This window comes from Protomyctophum bolini, assembly GCF_963924005.1.
Source record: "Protomyctophum bolini genome assembly, chromosome: 1".
NCBI classification, from domain to species: domain Eukaryota; kingdom Metazoa; phylum Chordata; class Actinopteri; order Myctophiformes; family Myctophidae; genus Protomyctophum; species Protomyctophum bolini.
The window spans coordinates 1,200,730-1,218,563 of record NC_137862.1 but is presented as its reverse complement, the minus strand read 5'-3'; the positions used below and the strand labels follow the sequence as shown (position 1 = coordinate 1,218,563).

At 39.1% G+C, this 17,834-nt stretch overlaps 1 protein-coding gene across 2 annotated transcripts in view; it reads left to right on the top strand.

The window, feature by feature from the left end:
• Nucleotides 1-527: 527 nt before the first annotated feature.
• LOC308319105 (CUB and zona pellucida-like domain-containing protein 1) overlaps nt 528-17,834 on the top strand; it is a 32,109-nt gene continuing 14,802 nt past the window's right edge. The window contains exons 1-5 of one of the 2 annotated variants that reach the window (XM_080768965.1): nt 528-670; nt 3,413-3,510; nt 4,772-4,834; nt 14,067-14,204; nt 16,803-16,914. In XM_080768965.1, coding sequence (XP_080625091.1) covers nt 542-670; nt 3,413-3,510; nt 4,772-4,834; nt 14,067-14,204; nt 16,803-16,914 — 540 coding nt within the window. In that variant the 5' untranslated portion in view covers nt 528-541. Of the gene's footprint in view, nt 671-3,412; nt 3,511-4,771; nt 4,835-14,066; nt 14,205-16,802; nt 16,915-17,241; nt 17,266-17,834 lie in introns of those variants that run through there. The other variant, XM_080768966.1, reaches the window with a different exon arrangement.

The following is a 17,834-nucleotide window of genomic DNA, read 5'->3' as shown; positions in this document are numbered from 1 at the left end:
CCTTATCTCCATATATGAAGCTGATCTGTTCTGACATTCCATATGTTGATATCTGACCTAATCAAACCCTGTACACTCAAGACACGCTCCATATATGGGCAGTACAATATTTTGCTGTTTGTTCGAAAGAAATGCATGGACAATAAGTCATATGGGTAAGCTCTCGTTCTGCAATATGCCTGTACTATCCGAATGATATGATTTATAATGTTACCACCGCTGGCATCATAGCATAATATGTGCTATTTTTGAATATTTTAGAAAAATCCTGAGAAAAGTTAGAGAACTACTGAAGGCTACGTTTGTGTGTTTTAAATGTTTTGTGTTAATCTTGTCTTCCTGCTCATGCTCCGAAAACTATTCTGTGTCCCGCACGGCACGCACGGCCACTAATTATGCAGACTAACTACCCAAATTCTTTATGGTTGTAGAGATCTGGTTCTACCTGTTCACTCAGTGATGTCAGACAGTAGGCTTGCTACAGTACTTAACCCTTAAACCACAGAGCTGACAGTGACACACATAAACAAAGCAGTCCACCATGGAAGCAGGAGCTGTTGTCAGTGTTCTCTGCATCTTCTCTGCCCTGCTGGGGACCGCCTTGTGCCAGGATGCCTTTTACGGGCAAAGCGCCACATATTCGGTTCTGTCAAAGCAGGGAGAATTTGAGGTAAGATTACCAACTTCACCCCCCCCAAAAATGTGTAATTTTCCTATTGATTATACACATGTAGCCTTGAATTCATGGAGTTTTTTTAGTTTTTGTTGCATTCCTGTTATATTCCAATATTCCAATATTTTATTAATTTAAGTAAACAAGAGCAATACTGTATTTAAAACATTCTGTTATAACCTGGACAGTATAGTATTTCCTTGATTACACTGTGAGAGTTGTTTTGTAGATTCTATAATAAAAACTACAAACTACAAAAAGCTGCAGCTATACTTCATAAATTAAAACATAGCAAAAGTAGCAGATTCAAGATTCAAGACTTTATTGCCATGTCAACAGAGTTGATTGGAATTTGTTTCAGTGCACTAAAAACATACATACGATACATACACATATTCACATCACATAATCAGACAGAACACGATACAAAAGTACAGACATCATATGAGGGGGACCAATAAATAAGAAGAATGCAAAACGTTACAATTCATGTTGAATAAATAAATAGCAAATTCATCACAGTTCATCGTTTTACAAAGCAGCTTCACGCTGTAAAGTGTGAGTGAAAAGAGGGTCAGATCAAGATCAAAGCAAGTCGCTTTGTGCCGCGTTTCAAGCTTGCAGATCTGATACTAGTATTAATTTACGACCTAACGTAAAAAAAAGTAAGAGGTTTTTGCCTGACAGCAACGATATTTAATCTTATCCACATGTTCTCTTTACAGTATATAGCGGTAGTTTAGTTAATTACTTACATTAATTCAATATTGGAATTTTTGATTAGGAATGTGACAAAAACAACAACATAGTCCATGAATTCAAGGCTTGGACTGTGAAATTGAAAGTGAAATAAAACTCAATGCCCAGAATGTCAAAGTATAAGAAAGAAGTAAATCAGCTATATTTCCAAGGCAACAAAGTACAAAACAAAATAGGGTTTATTTATGTTAATAATATGTTTTGGAATCTTCCATGTTTTGGAATTTCTTTTCAACTTTTATCATTGTATTTTGATGAAAAAAAGAACAGTAAATGTAATCACTTGTGACGTGAGTTTAAACCAAAAGGGCTTATATGGCAGATAGTAAATTGGCACCATGCTTAATTGTGAGTATGTTGTGATTCATATTGGCTAAAATAGGCTACTGTAAACAGTATACTACTAGGGTCTTCAACATGCCCTGGGGCCTCATGTGGCTCCAATTTAAGCAATTATGTCTTGACACACTTAATAATTAATTTAGCATAAATCAATTTAATGTGATGTGATATGAGAGTGCGTTCTATAGTCAACACCAACTCCTGTTTCGCTGCCCTCCTCACTCTCATATAACATCAGGGTGCAAGTGTGGCTTTGCACATATGCAATTATTATAATAATAATAATAACACATCTCATGGGTTTATACTAAAACGTTCTGTTCTTAACCCATTCTGACCTGAGATCAGTTTCTAAAAATATCTTCTACATCCTGACAGTTTTCTGATTCTACAAATATCTTCTACATCCTGACAGTTTTCTGAAAAAGCTATGTTTCTGTGTCAGTCGTTCTTCGATTTTTCAAAAATAGCAGGCGCGCTATGAGCTTGTAGATCTGCTATTTTTCAATAGCTAAAGCATAATATAATGCTAACACCAAAAGGGGTTCCCGCCCAAAATGGGTTTTAATTAATTCTGTACATATTGTGATGGCACTCCTGTTTATATTATATTGTCCAATCAGAAAAGGAACAGAAATTTGACTTTTGGGGTTACAGAAAAAGGTTACAAAAAAAACGCCCATTGAACTCAATGAACAAAAACGGTTTAAAAAAATAGAACAATAAAATATACAAAATATAGAACAATAGTGTGTTGCCTATAGAAGACCTACAGCAACCACAATAATTATAAAGATACAACAAATAGAAGGAGAAGGCCTAAAAGCCTCCATGGCATTCTCTAGGAAGAATGTGAAGCACACTGATCTATGAAAGCCCTCAACACGTCAACGCAACGCGCTGTGAGCTTGTAGATCTGCTGTTTGCACTGTGTTTGAAACAGGGCTTTACCCCATTTTAGGCCTGAGATCAGATTCTAAAAATGTCTTCTACATCCTGACAGTTTTCATTCTGACCTGAGATCAGATTCAAAAAATGTCTTCTACATCCTGACAGAAAAAGCTATGTTTCTATAAATGTCAGTCTTTCTTTGATTTTTCAAAAATAGCAGATCTACAAGCTCGTAGCGCGACACTCGGTGGTGCGCTACAAGCTTGTAGATCTGCTATTTTTCAATAGCTAAAGCATAACGCTACAACAAAAGGGGTTCCCGCCCTAATTCATAATGTACTTTTTTGTTTCCCTTCCTAGAAATGTAGTGGAGTCATTATTCCAATATTATGTATGCTACTTATTTAAGTACAATATTTGTACTTATTTGCTTATTTGTCTTTGATATGTAGTGGACTGAAAGTCATATTTAGCCAAAAACACATACTTTAGTAAAGCACAGATACTCAAAATGTACTTACAGTAGGTAAAATAAATGGTCTCTGTAGTGATGGAAACCTCACGTCCAAAACTGTCGCATTTCTGGATGATTCAAAACTAGCCTTTTGATCTGACTGTTTTGATGCTTTTGTGCGATGATCAAAACATATAAAAATAAAAAAACAAATAAAATAAAATAAAACAAAACAAAACAAAACAGATAAGCGGTTTCTGACGGACAATAACAAAATGTACTTCTTGTGTCAGGTGACGTGGCATCAGAGGCAGAACGGCAGAGGAAGCTGCAGTAACCACAGCAACGCTGCAGCCGTGCAAACAGACCAGGACAGCTCTTCTCCGAGCAGGTCATTACAAGTTATTATGTTTTCATTTAAAAGGAGAATTCCATACTAAAAGGCTTTCTTACCTTTCTTTGTAGTTGTTACGTCCCCAACAAAGAGGTCCAGGTGTTATTTTGTGCAAAAGCTCCTTATTGGCTATTTCCCCTACCATAAGCCCTAAATGAATTGCATTGAATTGAATGGGAATTGAATGGGACTATGGGGTGTTGTGCTAATTCGCTTATTTCCATCGCTCAAAATTATAATTTCTTTGTATACAGTATATCCTCTCTTCATAATGTAAATAATATCCCAAGCGGCACACTTTACTACTTCTTTCGATGGAAATAAGCGAACTAGCATAACACCCCATAGCCCCATTCAATTCCCATTCAATGCAATGCAATTCATTGAGGGCTTATGGTAGGGGAAATAGCCAATAAGGAGTTTTTGCACAAAAAAACACCTGGACCTCTTTGGTGGGGACGTAACAACTACAAAGAAAGGTAAGAAAGATAAGAAAGCATTCTAGCATGGAATTCTCCTTTAATTGTCTATGTCCCGAGTCCCACTGTGTTGGAAACACTGTTTTAGGTAAACTATAACAAACTAGGCCTCCAGATTAAGGCCTGGGAAACGGTGAACCCGTCCCTACTGTACCCTATACTGTTACCCTACTGTACCCTATACTGTTACCCTACTGTACCCTATACTGTTACCCTACTGTCTGTTTTAAATATCCAAAGATTCAGATTCAGAATCAAACTTTATTGTCACATCACATTACAAGTAACATGAGTGAATGTCTTGTTTGTGCAGCGGCTCATCATTGCAGTTAGAAATAAAAAGTGCATCGTACATGACTAATCTACATGGTACAATAATGTATGCATATAAAAATAATTAAATAAAGTGATGTATCCTATGTGTATATACAGAGTAGTCTCTACTAAAAGGAGACCACTTCAGTTCAGTCTGTGTGGCGTCACCAGTCCTAGCTCTTGTTCAGCAGTCTAATTGTTGACTAAAAGTAGAAACTGTTCAAGAGTCTGGAGGTGCTGCTCTTGATGCTCATTTTGATGAGTTTGCCGTTAGGGTCTGAGAGGCTAAATCTCATCAAATGGTGGTTCCGTGGCTCAAATGGGTCTGAGAGGCTAAATCTCATCAAATGGTGGTTCCGTGGCTCAAATGCAGAATAAAATAACGGATCTTGAAATGAAAAGGGTTGAAAACCACTGCTCTATAATAATAAACGTGCGGTTCTGTTCTGTTCTGTTCTCCACAGGTGGTGCCAGTCAGAAGGTCTTGCTTCAGTCACCAGCCAAAACGAGACATCCTTCACTCTCAGGTACCACCTTTCTGTTCGTCTGTTTTGTCTGGATTGAATGGATGCATCTTGACATTGCGGGCCAGAAAATAATACATTCACTTAGTAAGAGTCCACACCTTCGCTCAAGATTAACAGTTTATTGAAACAGAATGAGATGAATGCATGGAAGTGGAGTGAGGAACCCAAGGTAGGGCGAGACTCAGGGTGTGCGTGTGTGTGCAACGGTGCATGCGAGCGACTGTGCGTGCGTGGTGCGTGCGTGCGTGCGTGCGTGCGTGCAGTGGATATAGACAGGAAATACAGAGTAGGAGAGAGTGACAGTAAATGCCCCGCCCAGCCTGGGAGTTGAACCAGGAACATTTCTCATTGCATTAGATCCTGATGTGGTAAATATGTGACCTAACCAGTGCTGGGCAAGTTTATGTTTGGTAAAATCATTATAAAGGTAGGGTAACGGATCATGTTATGTCATTATTTTTGTTCTCTTTGGTTAAAAAGGTTAAAGCACTATATTATGCAGATAGTAAACATTGCTATAGTGTTTGTTATATTCTGCAGATAGTAAACATAGCTATAGTGTTTGTTCAGTAACAGACGGTGTCTCCTCTGCTATTTAAATCAAAATAAAATATTTTTTTCAGGTGGGCAACCAAATGTCATCCAATCAGGAGAGAGCATTCATTTATCAGCTTAAATGTTACAGTGTTACTTTTGTCATAAATCAATAAATACATGTACATTCATTCACTGATGGCACAAATACACGAATGACGAAAATGTTACAGTAGGCCTAACACTATAAAAGTTAAGCTGATACTCTCTCCTGATTGGCTGAAATGTGGTCGCCCACCTGAAAATGTATTTTCTTAAAGTTTATTAAAGAGCTGAGGAGCTACAGAGACCCCTGTTACTGAACTGAACAAACACGATAGCAATGATTACTATCAGAATATATAGTGCTTTAACCTATATTTAACCAAAGAGAACAAGACTAATGACATAACATGATCCCTTATTATACCCTATAGGCCTGTAATGATATTATCAAACATAAACTTGCCCAGCACTGGTTATGGCACATATTATATTATTCACATATTACCACATAATGCACTGAGAAAAGTTCACGGTTCGATTGCCAGGCTGGGCGGGTCATTTCCTGTCTCTGCCCACTGTCTGCCTTTTTTGTGCGTGAGAGGGCTGTGCTTCGTGCCTTTTAAAACAAATGAATTATGACATAAGTAAACTGTTATTTATTCCACATTATTTGAACATATCCAGCATTTTAAAAGATCTATATTGAAGCACTGAGAAAACTTTCTTCGTCCTTTTCTTCAAACTTGACTACGGTAGCGGTGGTCTCAAAAACATCTCCTTAGACTGAGACTTTATTTCATCATGCTCATAAAGTGCTCTGTGCTCAAAGTTAAATTAAAAAGCAAACGTTTCAGTCCTATAAGACCTTCGTTAGTGCTATATCCACTGACGAAGGTCTTATAGGACCGAAACGTTTGCTTTTTAATCGATTGAAGTGAAGGATTTTACAGTGCACATGATCCACAATCCACACATGTTTGAGTGTCTTTTGTCAATATTGAGATAATTACACATAATATCATAATGACTCGGTATTTAGAAGACTGTAAATACCTCTTACTTAAAGGCCAAATAAGCCAGTAGCTCTGCATTCCTAAATTAACACAGGACAATTATCTCTGCACTTGCAGTTTGGGCAACTCCAAAGCAAACTCCACATGCTCCAACATTTTATTTACCTGCCATATTGTCAACCCCTTATTACCCCTGTGTGGGACCTGTGGTTAGACTGGCATAGTGTCGACCCCTTACCCCTGTGTCGGATCGGTGGTTAGAATGGCATATTCGCCGATACCGATATTACACGATATGACCAAAAAGGGCCCATACCGATACTTTTCGGGACATCTCTAGTTAAAAGTATTGTGCTGCTGCCCCGGGTAATTGGATACAGGCTTAAATTTCGATATTTAGCATCGCTATATATCTAGCATATGACCTAATTATTCTCAATGATATACTGTAAGTCTGTAACTATTTTATGTCTCGCGATGTGTGAATGACTGGACCATTGTAAAACGATTTGAGTAAGCACAAAGTGCTTACTCAATCGTACTCAATCAGGAGAGAGCATCCATTTATCAGCTTAGATGTACTTTTGTCATAAATCAATACATGTATTCATTCATTCATTCAAAGCACTATAAAAAGGCAATCTACTGTATATCAGATGCACATTTTGAATATCGTCGCAATTATCTCAAATAATCGCATGCTATCAATATGTCACAATAGTGACATTAGTCACAGTCACACTATACCGGTTCCACACAGCCACTCCACCCTCTCGTCTGCACAATAAATACCAATAACCAGTTCAAAGTTAATAATTGCTGCTCCACCTCCTCCGTATTGTTGAATTCACGTCATGCTAACTTTCTCCAAAGTGGTTGCCCTCTGGTCTTAAGCCCTAAGCGTGTTCCAGCCCTGTGGAATTACACATTAGGTGTGTGTTGGTTTGGACATTCCTTTGCCTGATGTGGAGAAGACCGACCTCTGACTGATGCTATAAGAAAACAAAGCAAATATGTGTCTGGCTACCGTACATATCTTGTGTTTCTCCATCGGCCTGCTGAACTACGTGAACCCCCCCGGTGTTCCCTATTCTGGATAGCACTTTATGTAGACTTAGATAGTATTTTAAACCAACTTATAGCTCATTACGTATAGACAGCACTAGAATTGCATTTTATGTAGTCATAGCACTTTATAGTACACATGTATATTGTATAATATATAATATAGTATAGTATGTATAGTTGACATAGATACTCCACTGTTACGTTCTTAGTTTATACATGATTCATGATAACTACTTTTTAATATATATGTGATGTATGACATGCTTTTGTTTTTGCTTAAATGTAAGTCGCTCTGGATCGATTCTGTGGAGGGAAATACTGGCAGCCCTAGTATTGATGGCATCGTAACTACGAGTGTGCTCCTTTCTCAGTCATAGTTTTATCTTAGTGTGCGTCCTCTCTCCTTTATCAGTCATAGTTTTATCTGTAGTGTGCGACCTCTCTCCTTTCTCAGTCATAGTTTTATCTTAGTGTGCGTCCTCTCTCCTTTCTCAGTCATAGTTTTATCTTAGTGTGCGACCTCTCTCCTTTCTCAGTCATAGTTTTATCTGTAGTGTGCGACCTCTCTCCTTTCTCAGTCATAGTTTTATCTGTAGTGTGCGACCTCTCTCCTTTCTCAGTCATAGTTTTATCTGTAGTGTGCGACCTCTCTCCTTTCTCAGTCATAGTTTTATCTTAGTGTGCGTCCTCTCTCCTTTCTCAGTCATAGTTTTATCTTAGTGTGCGGCCTCTCTCTGTCTTTCTCAGTCATAGTTTTATCTGTAGTGTGCGACCTCTCTCCTTTCTCAGTCATAGTTTTATCTGTAGTGTGCGTCCTCTCTCCTTTCTCAGTCATAGTTTTATCTTAGTGTGCGACCTCTCTCCTTTCTCAGTCATAGTTTTATCTTAGTGTGCGTCCTCTCTCCTTTCTCAGTCATAGTTTTATCTGTAGTGTGCGTCCTCTCTCCTTTCTCAGTCATAGTTTTATCTTAGTGTGCGTCCTCTCTCCTTTCTCAGTCATAGTTTTATATTAGTGTGCGTCCTCTCTCAGTCTTTCTCAGTCATAGTTTTATCTTAGTGTGCGACCTCTCTCCTTTCTCAGTCATAGTTTTATCTTAGTGTGCGACCTCTCTCCTTTCTCAGTCATAGTTTTATCTGTAGTGTGCGTCCTCTCTCCTTTCTCAGTCATAGTTTTATCTTAGTGTGCGACCTCTCTCCTTTCTCAGTCATAGTTTTATCTTAGTGTGCGTCCTCTCTCCTTTCTCAGTCATAGTTTTATATTAGTGTGCGTCCTCTCTCAGTCTTTCTCAGTCATAGTTTTATCTTAGTGTGCGTCCTCTCTCCTTTCTCAGTCATAGTTTTATATTAGTGTGCGTCCTCTCTCAGTCTTTCTCAGTCATAGTTTTATCTTAGTGTGCGACCTCTCTCCTTTCTCAGTCATAGTTTTATCTTAGTGTGCGTCCTCTCTCAGTCTTTCTCAGTCATAGTTTTATCTTAGTGTGCGGCCTCTCTCTCCTTTCTCAGTCATAGTTTTATCTTAGTGTGCGGCCTCTCTCTCCTTTCTCAGTCATAGTTTTATCTGTAGTGTGCGTCCTCTCTCCTTTCTCAGTCATAGTTTTATCTTAGTGTGCGTCCTCTCTCCTTTCTCAGTCATAGTTTTATATTAGTGTGCGTCCTCTCTCAGTCTTTCTCAGTCATAGTTTTATCTTAGTGTGCGACCTCTCTCCTTTCTCAGTCATAGTTTTATCTTAGTGTGCGACCTCTCTCCTTTCTCAGTCATAGTTTTATCTGTAGTGTGCGTCCTCTCTCCTTTCTCAGTCATAGTTTTATCTTAGTGTGCGACCTCTCTCCTTTCTCAGTCATAGTTTTATCTTAGTGTGCGTCCTCTCTCCTTTCTCAGTCATAGTTTTATATTAGTGTGCGTCCTCTCTCAGTCTTTCTCAGTCATAGTTTTATCTTAGTGTGCGTCCTCTCTCCTTTCTCAGTCATAGTTTTATATTAGTGTGCGTCCTCTCTCAGTCTTTCTCAGTCATAGTTTTATCTTAGTGTGCGACCTCTCTCCTTTCTCAGTCATAGTTTTATCTTAGTGTGCGTCCTCTCTCAGTCTTTCTCAGTCATAGTTTTATCTTAGTGTGCGGCCTCTCTCTCCTTTCTCAGTCATAGTTTTATCTTAGTGTGCGGCCTCTCTCTCCTTTCTCAGTCATAGTTTTATCTTAGTGTGCGTCCTCTCTCTGTCTTTCTCAGTCATAGTTTTATCTTGTGCGGTCTCCTCTCTCCTTTCTCAGTCATAGTTTTATCTCAGTGTGCGTCCTCTCTCCTTTCTCAGTCATAGTTTTATCTTAGTGTGCGTCCTCTCTCCTTTCTCAGTCATAGTTTTATCTGTAGTGTGCGTCCTCTCTCCTTTCTCAGTCATAGTTTTATCTTAGTGTGCGTCCTCTCTCCTTTCTCAGTCATAGTTTTATATTAGTGTGCGTCCTCTCTCAGTCTTTCTCAGTCATAGTTTTATCTTAGTGTGCGGCCTCTCTCCTTTCTCAGTCATAGTTGTATCTTAGTGTGCGTCCTCTCTCCTTTCTCAGTCATAGTTTTATCTGTAGTGTGCGTCCTCTCTCCTTTCTCAGTCATAGTTTTATCTTAGTGTGCGGCCTCTCTCCTTTCTCACTCATAGTTTTATCTCCTGCGGTCAGCACCTCCCCACTAATGCTGTGCCGTGCGCTCCTATACCTGCCTGTTTGTTCCAGACCTCGTATTGTTACCATGGAGGGAAGCCAATTAATTATAAGTGGTTAACAACATGTTGTATTGTTCTTGTCTCTATTTGGCAGGGACAGTGCACATGAATACAGTGCACCATTTAAACTACATACAATAACCTTTCCATGTCTTGGTCCCTGGGTGGGTGTCGGTGACATGTGGCAAGAAACAGTCAACTTTATTGCCACATCACATACTACTTATTATTGTTATTATAATAATTATTCACGCCTCCATATATGGTCACGCCTCGTGACACGTCACTCCACCGTATATAAGAAGACCACGACACTGACCTCATCAAACCCTGGATAGCCATACATGGAGAAGAACTTTAAAGACGGATACATTTCAATGCTGGAAATTGAATAATAATAATGTATAAACAGTCCCTATGTTGTAATTTGGCATTCTCATGAACAATACCAATGTTATTTAAATCATGTTATTGTAAATCATTGTTTGTTTGTACAGCAAAATCTGCCCCGCCAGCAGTTTTGTGATGTCATGAGTGGAAGGACTCCACCCCAAGCTCTGTATAAACATATACAAGACTTTTTTTTTGTACTCTAGGCATACTGCAGTCATTTGTCAGCTTTAGTTAGGCTACTACAGTAGTTAGTTAGTGTACTTTGCATATTTTGATTGTTGCAAAACATACATTAACCAGTAAACCACTAAAGTTATACTTTATTCTTTGGCTATTCTAAAATAACATCTACTGTAGCATATTATTATTATTATTATTATTATTATATTGTGATATTGCTACTTTTACTTTTACTTTATTCCTTCCACCACTGCTGACTACAAAGTGAGCTAATTTGGGACAGTTGGGAGGAATGTGGACTGACTGGTTCTCATTGGCTGATGGGAAACGAGTGAGGCATAATGGGAATAATTATCATCTGAGCACAGGTGTGACTGTTGGAGATGACCATATCTGGAATGATGCGTGGCAAATAATAATAGTTACATAAGCTGCAATATATTGCCATTCTTTGATAATCAGAATTCAGAATCAACTTTATTGTCACGATGTGATGCTATATGTGTGGACTAGCCGACATTAGTCTAGGAAAATTGGCCTCAGATCCTGTGCAGCAGGGGCGTGGCCCAGTGCGTTGCGTTTCAAATGAAATGCGAATCAAAAGACAGGGGCGGGTTCCACATGGAGTGGGTGCTACATCTAAATAAGACGGAAGGGAAACAATTGCTCCTTGAGCGGTGGTGGCCTACTACAATTCAATTTGGAATTGGATTCCCTTCGGACTATTTTCATGGTATGCACAGTGCTTCAGACCGGAAAGGGGAGTGTCCGCTCAGATTCTGAGCGCAACGTATACTTCCCTCACAGGGATACGTTCCTTTTTTCCCAGAAGTTCCTTTTTTCTCGCCCGCCTAGTGGCGAAAAATAAAACTTCTGGGAACTCAGATTAAGCCGACATCAACTCGGGACTCCATGGATCTCTGCCCTCCTCTCCCTCTTATCTAGGAGTACCTATAGCTCAATTAGAGATAGTTAGGAATAGGAACCAAATGGACCCTTATGGGTCTGTAACTCAGAGAGTGTATCCACTTGTACACTCTCAGAGTTAAATTAACATTGGTTTTACAATATAAATTGGGGTACCAGAGATAGAAATGCCATTCAATCGTAGCATAATGCGTGTGAAACTTGAAATGAATATGTTTCGGAATCACTGCTAGAGCCGTAAAAATCCTCCCTTATCGGGTCACTGGCATGTGTTTTCAAACGGGGGGTCCGTGGCCTAATAAATGTTGATTTGGGGGTCCTTGACACGAGATCCACTGCTCTAGTGTTGTAGTATAGGCTTCTCCAGTCCAGTCTTGACATGAGTCCACGTTTTCATTTGTACTCTAGTCTCAGTCTCAGTCTCACCCACAATTTGACTCAGTCTTGACTCAGTCTCGCGGACTAAAGGACTCTTCACCCACCAAGTACACTCGAGTCACTACAATGCAATATTACCCATATTATGAGGAGGCGGAGCCCATCAAATTAACATTATAGAGCAACGCATTGTGAGCTTGTAGATCTGCTATTTTCAGAGCGCAAGACAAAATTAAGTTAAGTTACAAATTAATTTGCAGCCAATTGAGTAACATGACTTGTCTTTTAGTTCTATTGGATCTCTTCCCAGTACCTCCCTAACGGTTTAGCCTAGTTTTTTATTTGTTGACGAAATTGTCATTATATTTAGTCATATAGTTTTAGTCATCATGACTTTTATATTTTATTTTCGCCGGTGAAAATATAGGCAGACGATGAACATTTTTAGTCATACTTCAACTTCAAAGAACTTTATTTTTCCTTTCGGAAACTTCTTTTGTGCAGTGGTAAAGACAACAGAGATCACAGCACACACACAAACACAGATACTATATAAAAGATCATAAAAACGACTTTTTAAGAGGAACTACTTAAAAGCATAATATATTAAAAATCTGTTCTATAAGTACTAATAATTAAAAATCTAAATATTTACTGTATGCAACCTATGAGTTCACTATAGTCCATCAGGTGGAAAGGGGGGGGGGGGGGTTGTTTGTTAGGGATTCCAACGAGGAGGAGAGGGGGGGGGGTTCAGCCTAGGTGTTCAAGAGTCTGATGGAGGTTTAGTAGTTTTGGTCGGGGGGAAAAAAAAAAGAGTATAATAAGCAGGCAAGTGCAGTACATGAGGTTCCATTAAGGATACAGCCCTAGAACAGTGACGGATGTGGGACACCATCAGAATTGTGTCAGGTACGGGTGACATAATGCATAATTACCATTAGCTTTAGAAACGGGTAGATTCATTGGTACTCCTGAGGAGGACAGAGTCTGTCTAGTGTGTGATTTAAAAGAAATTGAAAATGAAATTCATCTTTTGTTTTACTGCCCATTATATGAAGAATTAAGACATGTATTATGTTGTAAAATGACAACCATCTGTGCTGACTTTTTCTGGTTGGAGGACTATGAAAAACTGGAATTTTGTTTTAGGAAAGGTTTTTTTTTGCTATGGCAGACTTTTTATGCAGGGCGTGGGAAATAAGGCAGAATGTTTTGTTTGTGTAAAAAAAAAAAAAAAAGAAAAGGGAATATCAACAAAACATATCTGTTTATTGTACACAATGCAATATTGAATGCAATGATATGGTGTGTCCTGACTGTAAGTCCATGTGGGCTGGGCGCCTTTGGTGCATGACACAAAAATAAAGAAATCTATCTATCTATCTGCAGTAGGTTAGTCCACGTGAAGAAGTATGTTTGACAGACAGGTAGTGTGTTGATAATCGGGTTGAAGTACTCCGCTGTCGCCGTACCAAAGGAATACTTCAACCGGATTACCACACAGCACCCAGCCTGCACACACTACCTGTCTGTCAAACCAGACGAGGCTCCAGTACTTAACCCATTCTGACCTGAGATCAGATTCATACGAGGTTTCCACTAGGACACACACTGGTCTGATTAACCCATTCTGACCTGAGATCAGATTCTATAAAAATGTCAGTAGTTCTTCGATTTTTCAAAAATAGCAGACCTACAAGCTCGTAGCGCGCCACTCGGTGGCGCGCTACGAGCTTGTAGATCTGCTATTTTTCAATAGCTAAAGCATAACATGATGCTATAACACCAAAATGGGTTACCGTTGTAAGAGTTTACAACACATACTGTACAGCTATTACAGTGATAGATTAGCATACTGTACACACAGGGGTCAATATGGCCGTACACGAACAAATGGTAGTCCGTGGTAGTCTTGGTCTTGTCCGTGCACGGCAAATGTTTTTATAACATAATTGAATGTTCTTATTTTGTGTGTGTGTTTCAGTGAGTCGCGGTGCTGCTGGCCCTCCAACGTCCACAGTGCGACGACGTCAACATTCCACTCACAGCTGGACCTGGCAACCCGCTCTGACACACACACGCTCAACAAAGCTCCTGTCACGGCCACTGTCGCTGCTTTAAGGTACAAACCTTTACTACAGTACATAGAAATGGACCTGGGTGGGACCAGCTTTAAAGGTACAAACCTTTACTATGGTACATAGAAATGGACCTGGGTGGGACCAGCTTTAAAGGTACAAACCTTTACTATAGAAATGGACCTGGGTGGGACCAGCTTTAAAGGTACAAACCTTTACTACGGTACATAGAAATGGACCTGGGTGGGACCAGCTTTAAGGTACAAACCTTTACTATATAGAAATGGACCTGGGTGGGACCAGCTTTAAAGGTACAAACCTTTACTATAGAAATGGACCTGGGTGGGACCAGCTTTAAAGGTACAAACCTTTACTATAGAAATGGACCTGGGTGGGACCAGCTTTAAGGTACAAACCTTTACTATAGAAATGGACCTGGGTGGGACCAGCTTTAAAGGTACAAACCTTTACTATATATAAATGGACCTGGGTGGGATCAGCTTTAAAGGTACAAACCTTTACTATATAGAAATGGACCTGGGTGGGACCAGCTTTAAAGGTACAAACCTTTACTATATAGAAATGGACCTGGGTGGGACCAGCTTTAAAGGTACAAACCTTTACTATAGAAATGGACCTGGGTGGGACCAGCTTTAAGGTACAAACCTTTACTATAGAAATGGACCTGGGTGGGACCAGCTTTAAAGGTACAAACCTTTACTATAGAAATGGACCTGGGTGGGACCAGCTTTAAAGGTACAAACCTTTACTATAGAAATGGACCTGGGTGGGACCAGCTTTAAGGTACAAACCTTTACTATAGAAATGGACCTGGGTGGGACCAGCTTTAAAGGTACAAACCTTTACTATATAGAAATGGACCTGGGTGGGACCAGCTTTAAAGGTACAAACCTTTACTATAGAAATGGACCTGGGTGGGACCAGCTTTAAAGGTACAAACCTTTACTATAGAAATGGACCTGGGTGGGACCAGCTTTAAAGGTACAAACCTTTACTATATAGAAATGGACCTGGGTGGGACCAGCTTTAAAGGTACAAACCTTTACTATATAGAAATGGACCTGGGTGGGACCAGCTTTAAAGGTACAAACCTTTACTATATAGAAATGGACCTGGGTGGGACCACCTTTAAGGTACAAACCTTTACTACAGTACATAGAAATGGACCTGGGTGGGACCAGTGTTGGAAGAGTTACTAAAAATATATTACCTACTGTATCAATCAATCAACCTTTATTTATATAGCACGTTATAACACAACCGAAGTTGACCAAAGTGCTTCACAACAAAAAGACAAAAATAAACAAATTCAAAGCAGAATACGTCAATCAAAAGAACATAGCATAATAGAGTCAACATGGATAATACTATACAGTGCCTAAAATGGTTAAAATCAGTTCACATTAGAAGCCAGGGAAAAAAGGTTAAGACAGGATTTGAACATGTTAATTGTTTAATTTTGTTTAATTGTTACTGTAGTAATAGTTACTTATAAAAAAATAGTAATATTATGACTTTACTGTACATGTCACTCCCTGCCAAAAGTAATTTGTTACTTACATTTTGATTTCTCGCCCTCCGTAATTGCATCGTTTGTCCCCCAAAGTGTCACACTGACTACCCAGTTTGTTCCTGACGGTTTAAGGCCTGCCGTTCCACATCCCATAATGTACACAATGTACAAACAAGTGTGCATCGTTTCCGTATCCACTCTAGAGTCTAGATCTAGAGCGGATCAGTAACCTGCAAAGCAACTCCATCCCAACCCAGTCTACCTTTATAAATAAACACTTTAAGCCAAACTTACCAGCATAAGGCGCCGATACTGTGATACAGCATATTTATTAGGCCTAGTAATAGAAATCTGTTACTAGCACACCTACTTTCCTCAGCCATGCAAGCAGAGAGGCATTGGGTCCCATTCCCATAGGCTAGTATTTGATATGAAAAGTCAGAGATCTTTTTGTGCACAGCTGCATTCTGGGACCTTACCATTAGCTTTAGAAACGGGTAGATTCATTGGTACTCCTGAGGAGGACAGAGTCTGTCTAGTGTGTGATTTAAAATAAATTGAAAATGAAATTCATTTTTTGTTTTACTGCCCATTATATGAAGAATTAAGACATATATTATTTTGTAAAATGACAACCATCTGTGCTGACTTTTTCTGGTTGGAGGACTATGAAAAACTGGAATTTTGTTTTAGGAAAGGTGTTTTTGCTTTGGCAGACTTTTTATGCAGGGCGTGGGAAATAAGGCAGAATGTTTTGTTTGTGTAATAAAAAGAAAAAAAAATGGAATATCAACTAAACAAATCTGTTTATTGTACACAATGCAATATTGAAGCAATGTTATGGTGTGTCCTGTAAGTCCATGTGCGCCTTTGGTGCATGACACAAAAATAAAGAAATCTCTCTAAATCTCTCTATGAACCTGGCCAGGGGGGGTTGAACATCTATCATTAAGCATGTTGCATTGTGGGTTCAGCTGTTGTATTGTGGGGTTTGATGTTTACATCTATCATTAAGCCTGTTGCATTGTGGGTTCAGCTGTTGCATTGTGGGGTTTGATGTTTACATCTATCATTAAGCATGTTGCATTGTGGGGTTTGTTGTTTACAGGGTTCCTCAGAACTGTTTTTCAAAGCTTCCTCTGTTGGCCTACGACCCAGATGGAGACATTGTGAGATGCAGCTTCAATGGCACTGTAGACGCTAATGTCACTATGGATGAGGTAATGTATTCCTACTGTAGACTCTAATGTCACTATGGATGAGGTAATGTATTCCTACTGTAGACGCTAATGTCACTATGGATGAGGTAATGTATTCCTACTGTAGACTCTAATGTCACTATGGATGAGGTAATGTATTCCTACTGTAGACTCTAATGTCACTATGGATGAGGTAATGTATTCTATACTGTAGACTCTAATGTCACTATGGATGAGGTAATGTATTCTATACTGTAGACTCTAATGTCACTATGGATGAGGTAATGTGTTCCTACTGTAGACTCTAATGTCACTATGGATGAGGTAATGTTACGTATTCCTACTGTAGACTCTAATGTCACTATGGATGAGGTAATGTATTCCTACAGTATGTGTCTATCTATGATTGCAGAAGATCTCTTTTTTTGTCTGACTCTGTTTGTTTAGATTAATTTCATCTGTTTGGTAGGTGCTTCCAGTTGAAAATAAATCAAAAAGTCAAGGATTTCCTTTAATGGTAATAAAATAAAACCAAAAATATAAAACATAAATGTAGCTTGGGGAGGGAGGAAATGTATAAATGTTTTGTAATTGATTTCTTCATTCATATCAAGTCAAGTTTAAAAATCCCAAAAGTGTCTCCATATCTGGATGAGTTTCGTGAGGTGATACCGCCCTCTTGTGGGTAGTTTGAGAAGTTATATTCCACCATGCTTTTAGTAGTGTACTGTACTGGCAGGAGATTGACTGAAAGGCCACAACTGGGGATTGTTTGTTTTGAATTGATGTCTTTGAGTGTGTGTGTTTTTGTGTAAGTCAGTAAGCCTTGCCGAGCCATGAGGAGCCCTGTACTTTTACATACATATAAATAAATATAAATATGATTTGTAGGAGCCAAAGAGTGCTTAGCTATAGTGGTTGTCACTTGGTTGGTGATGGGT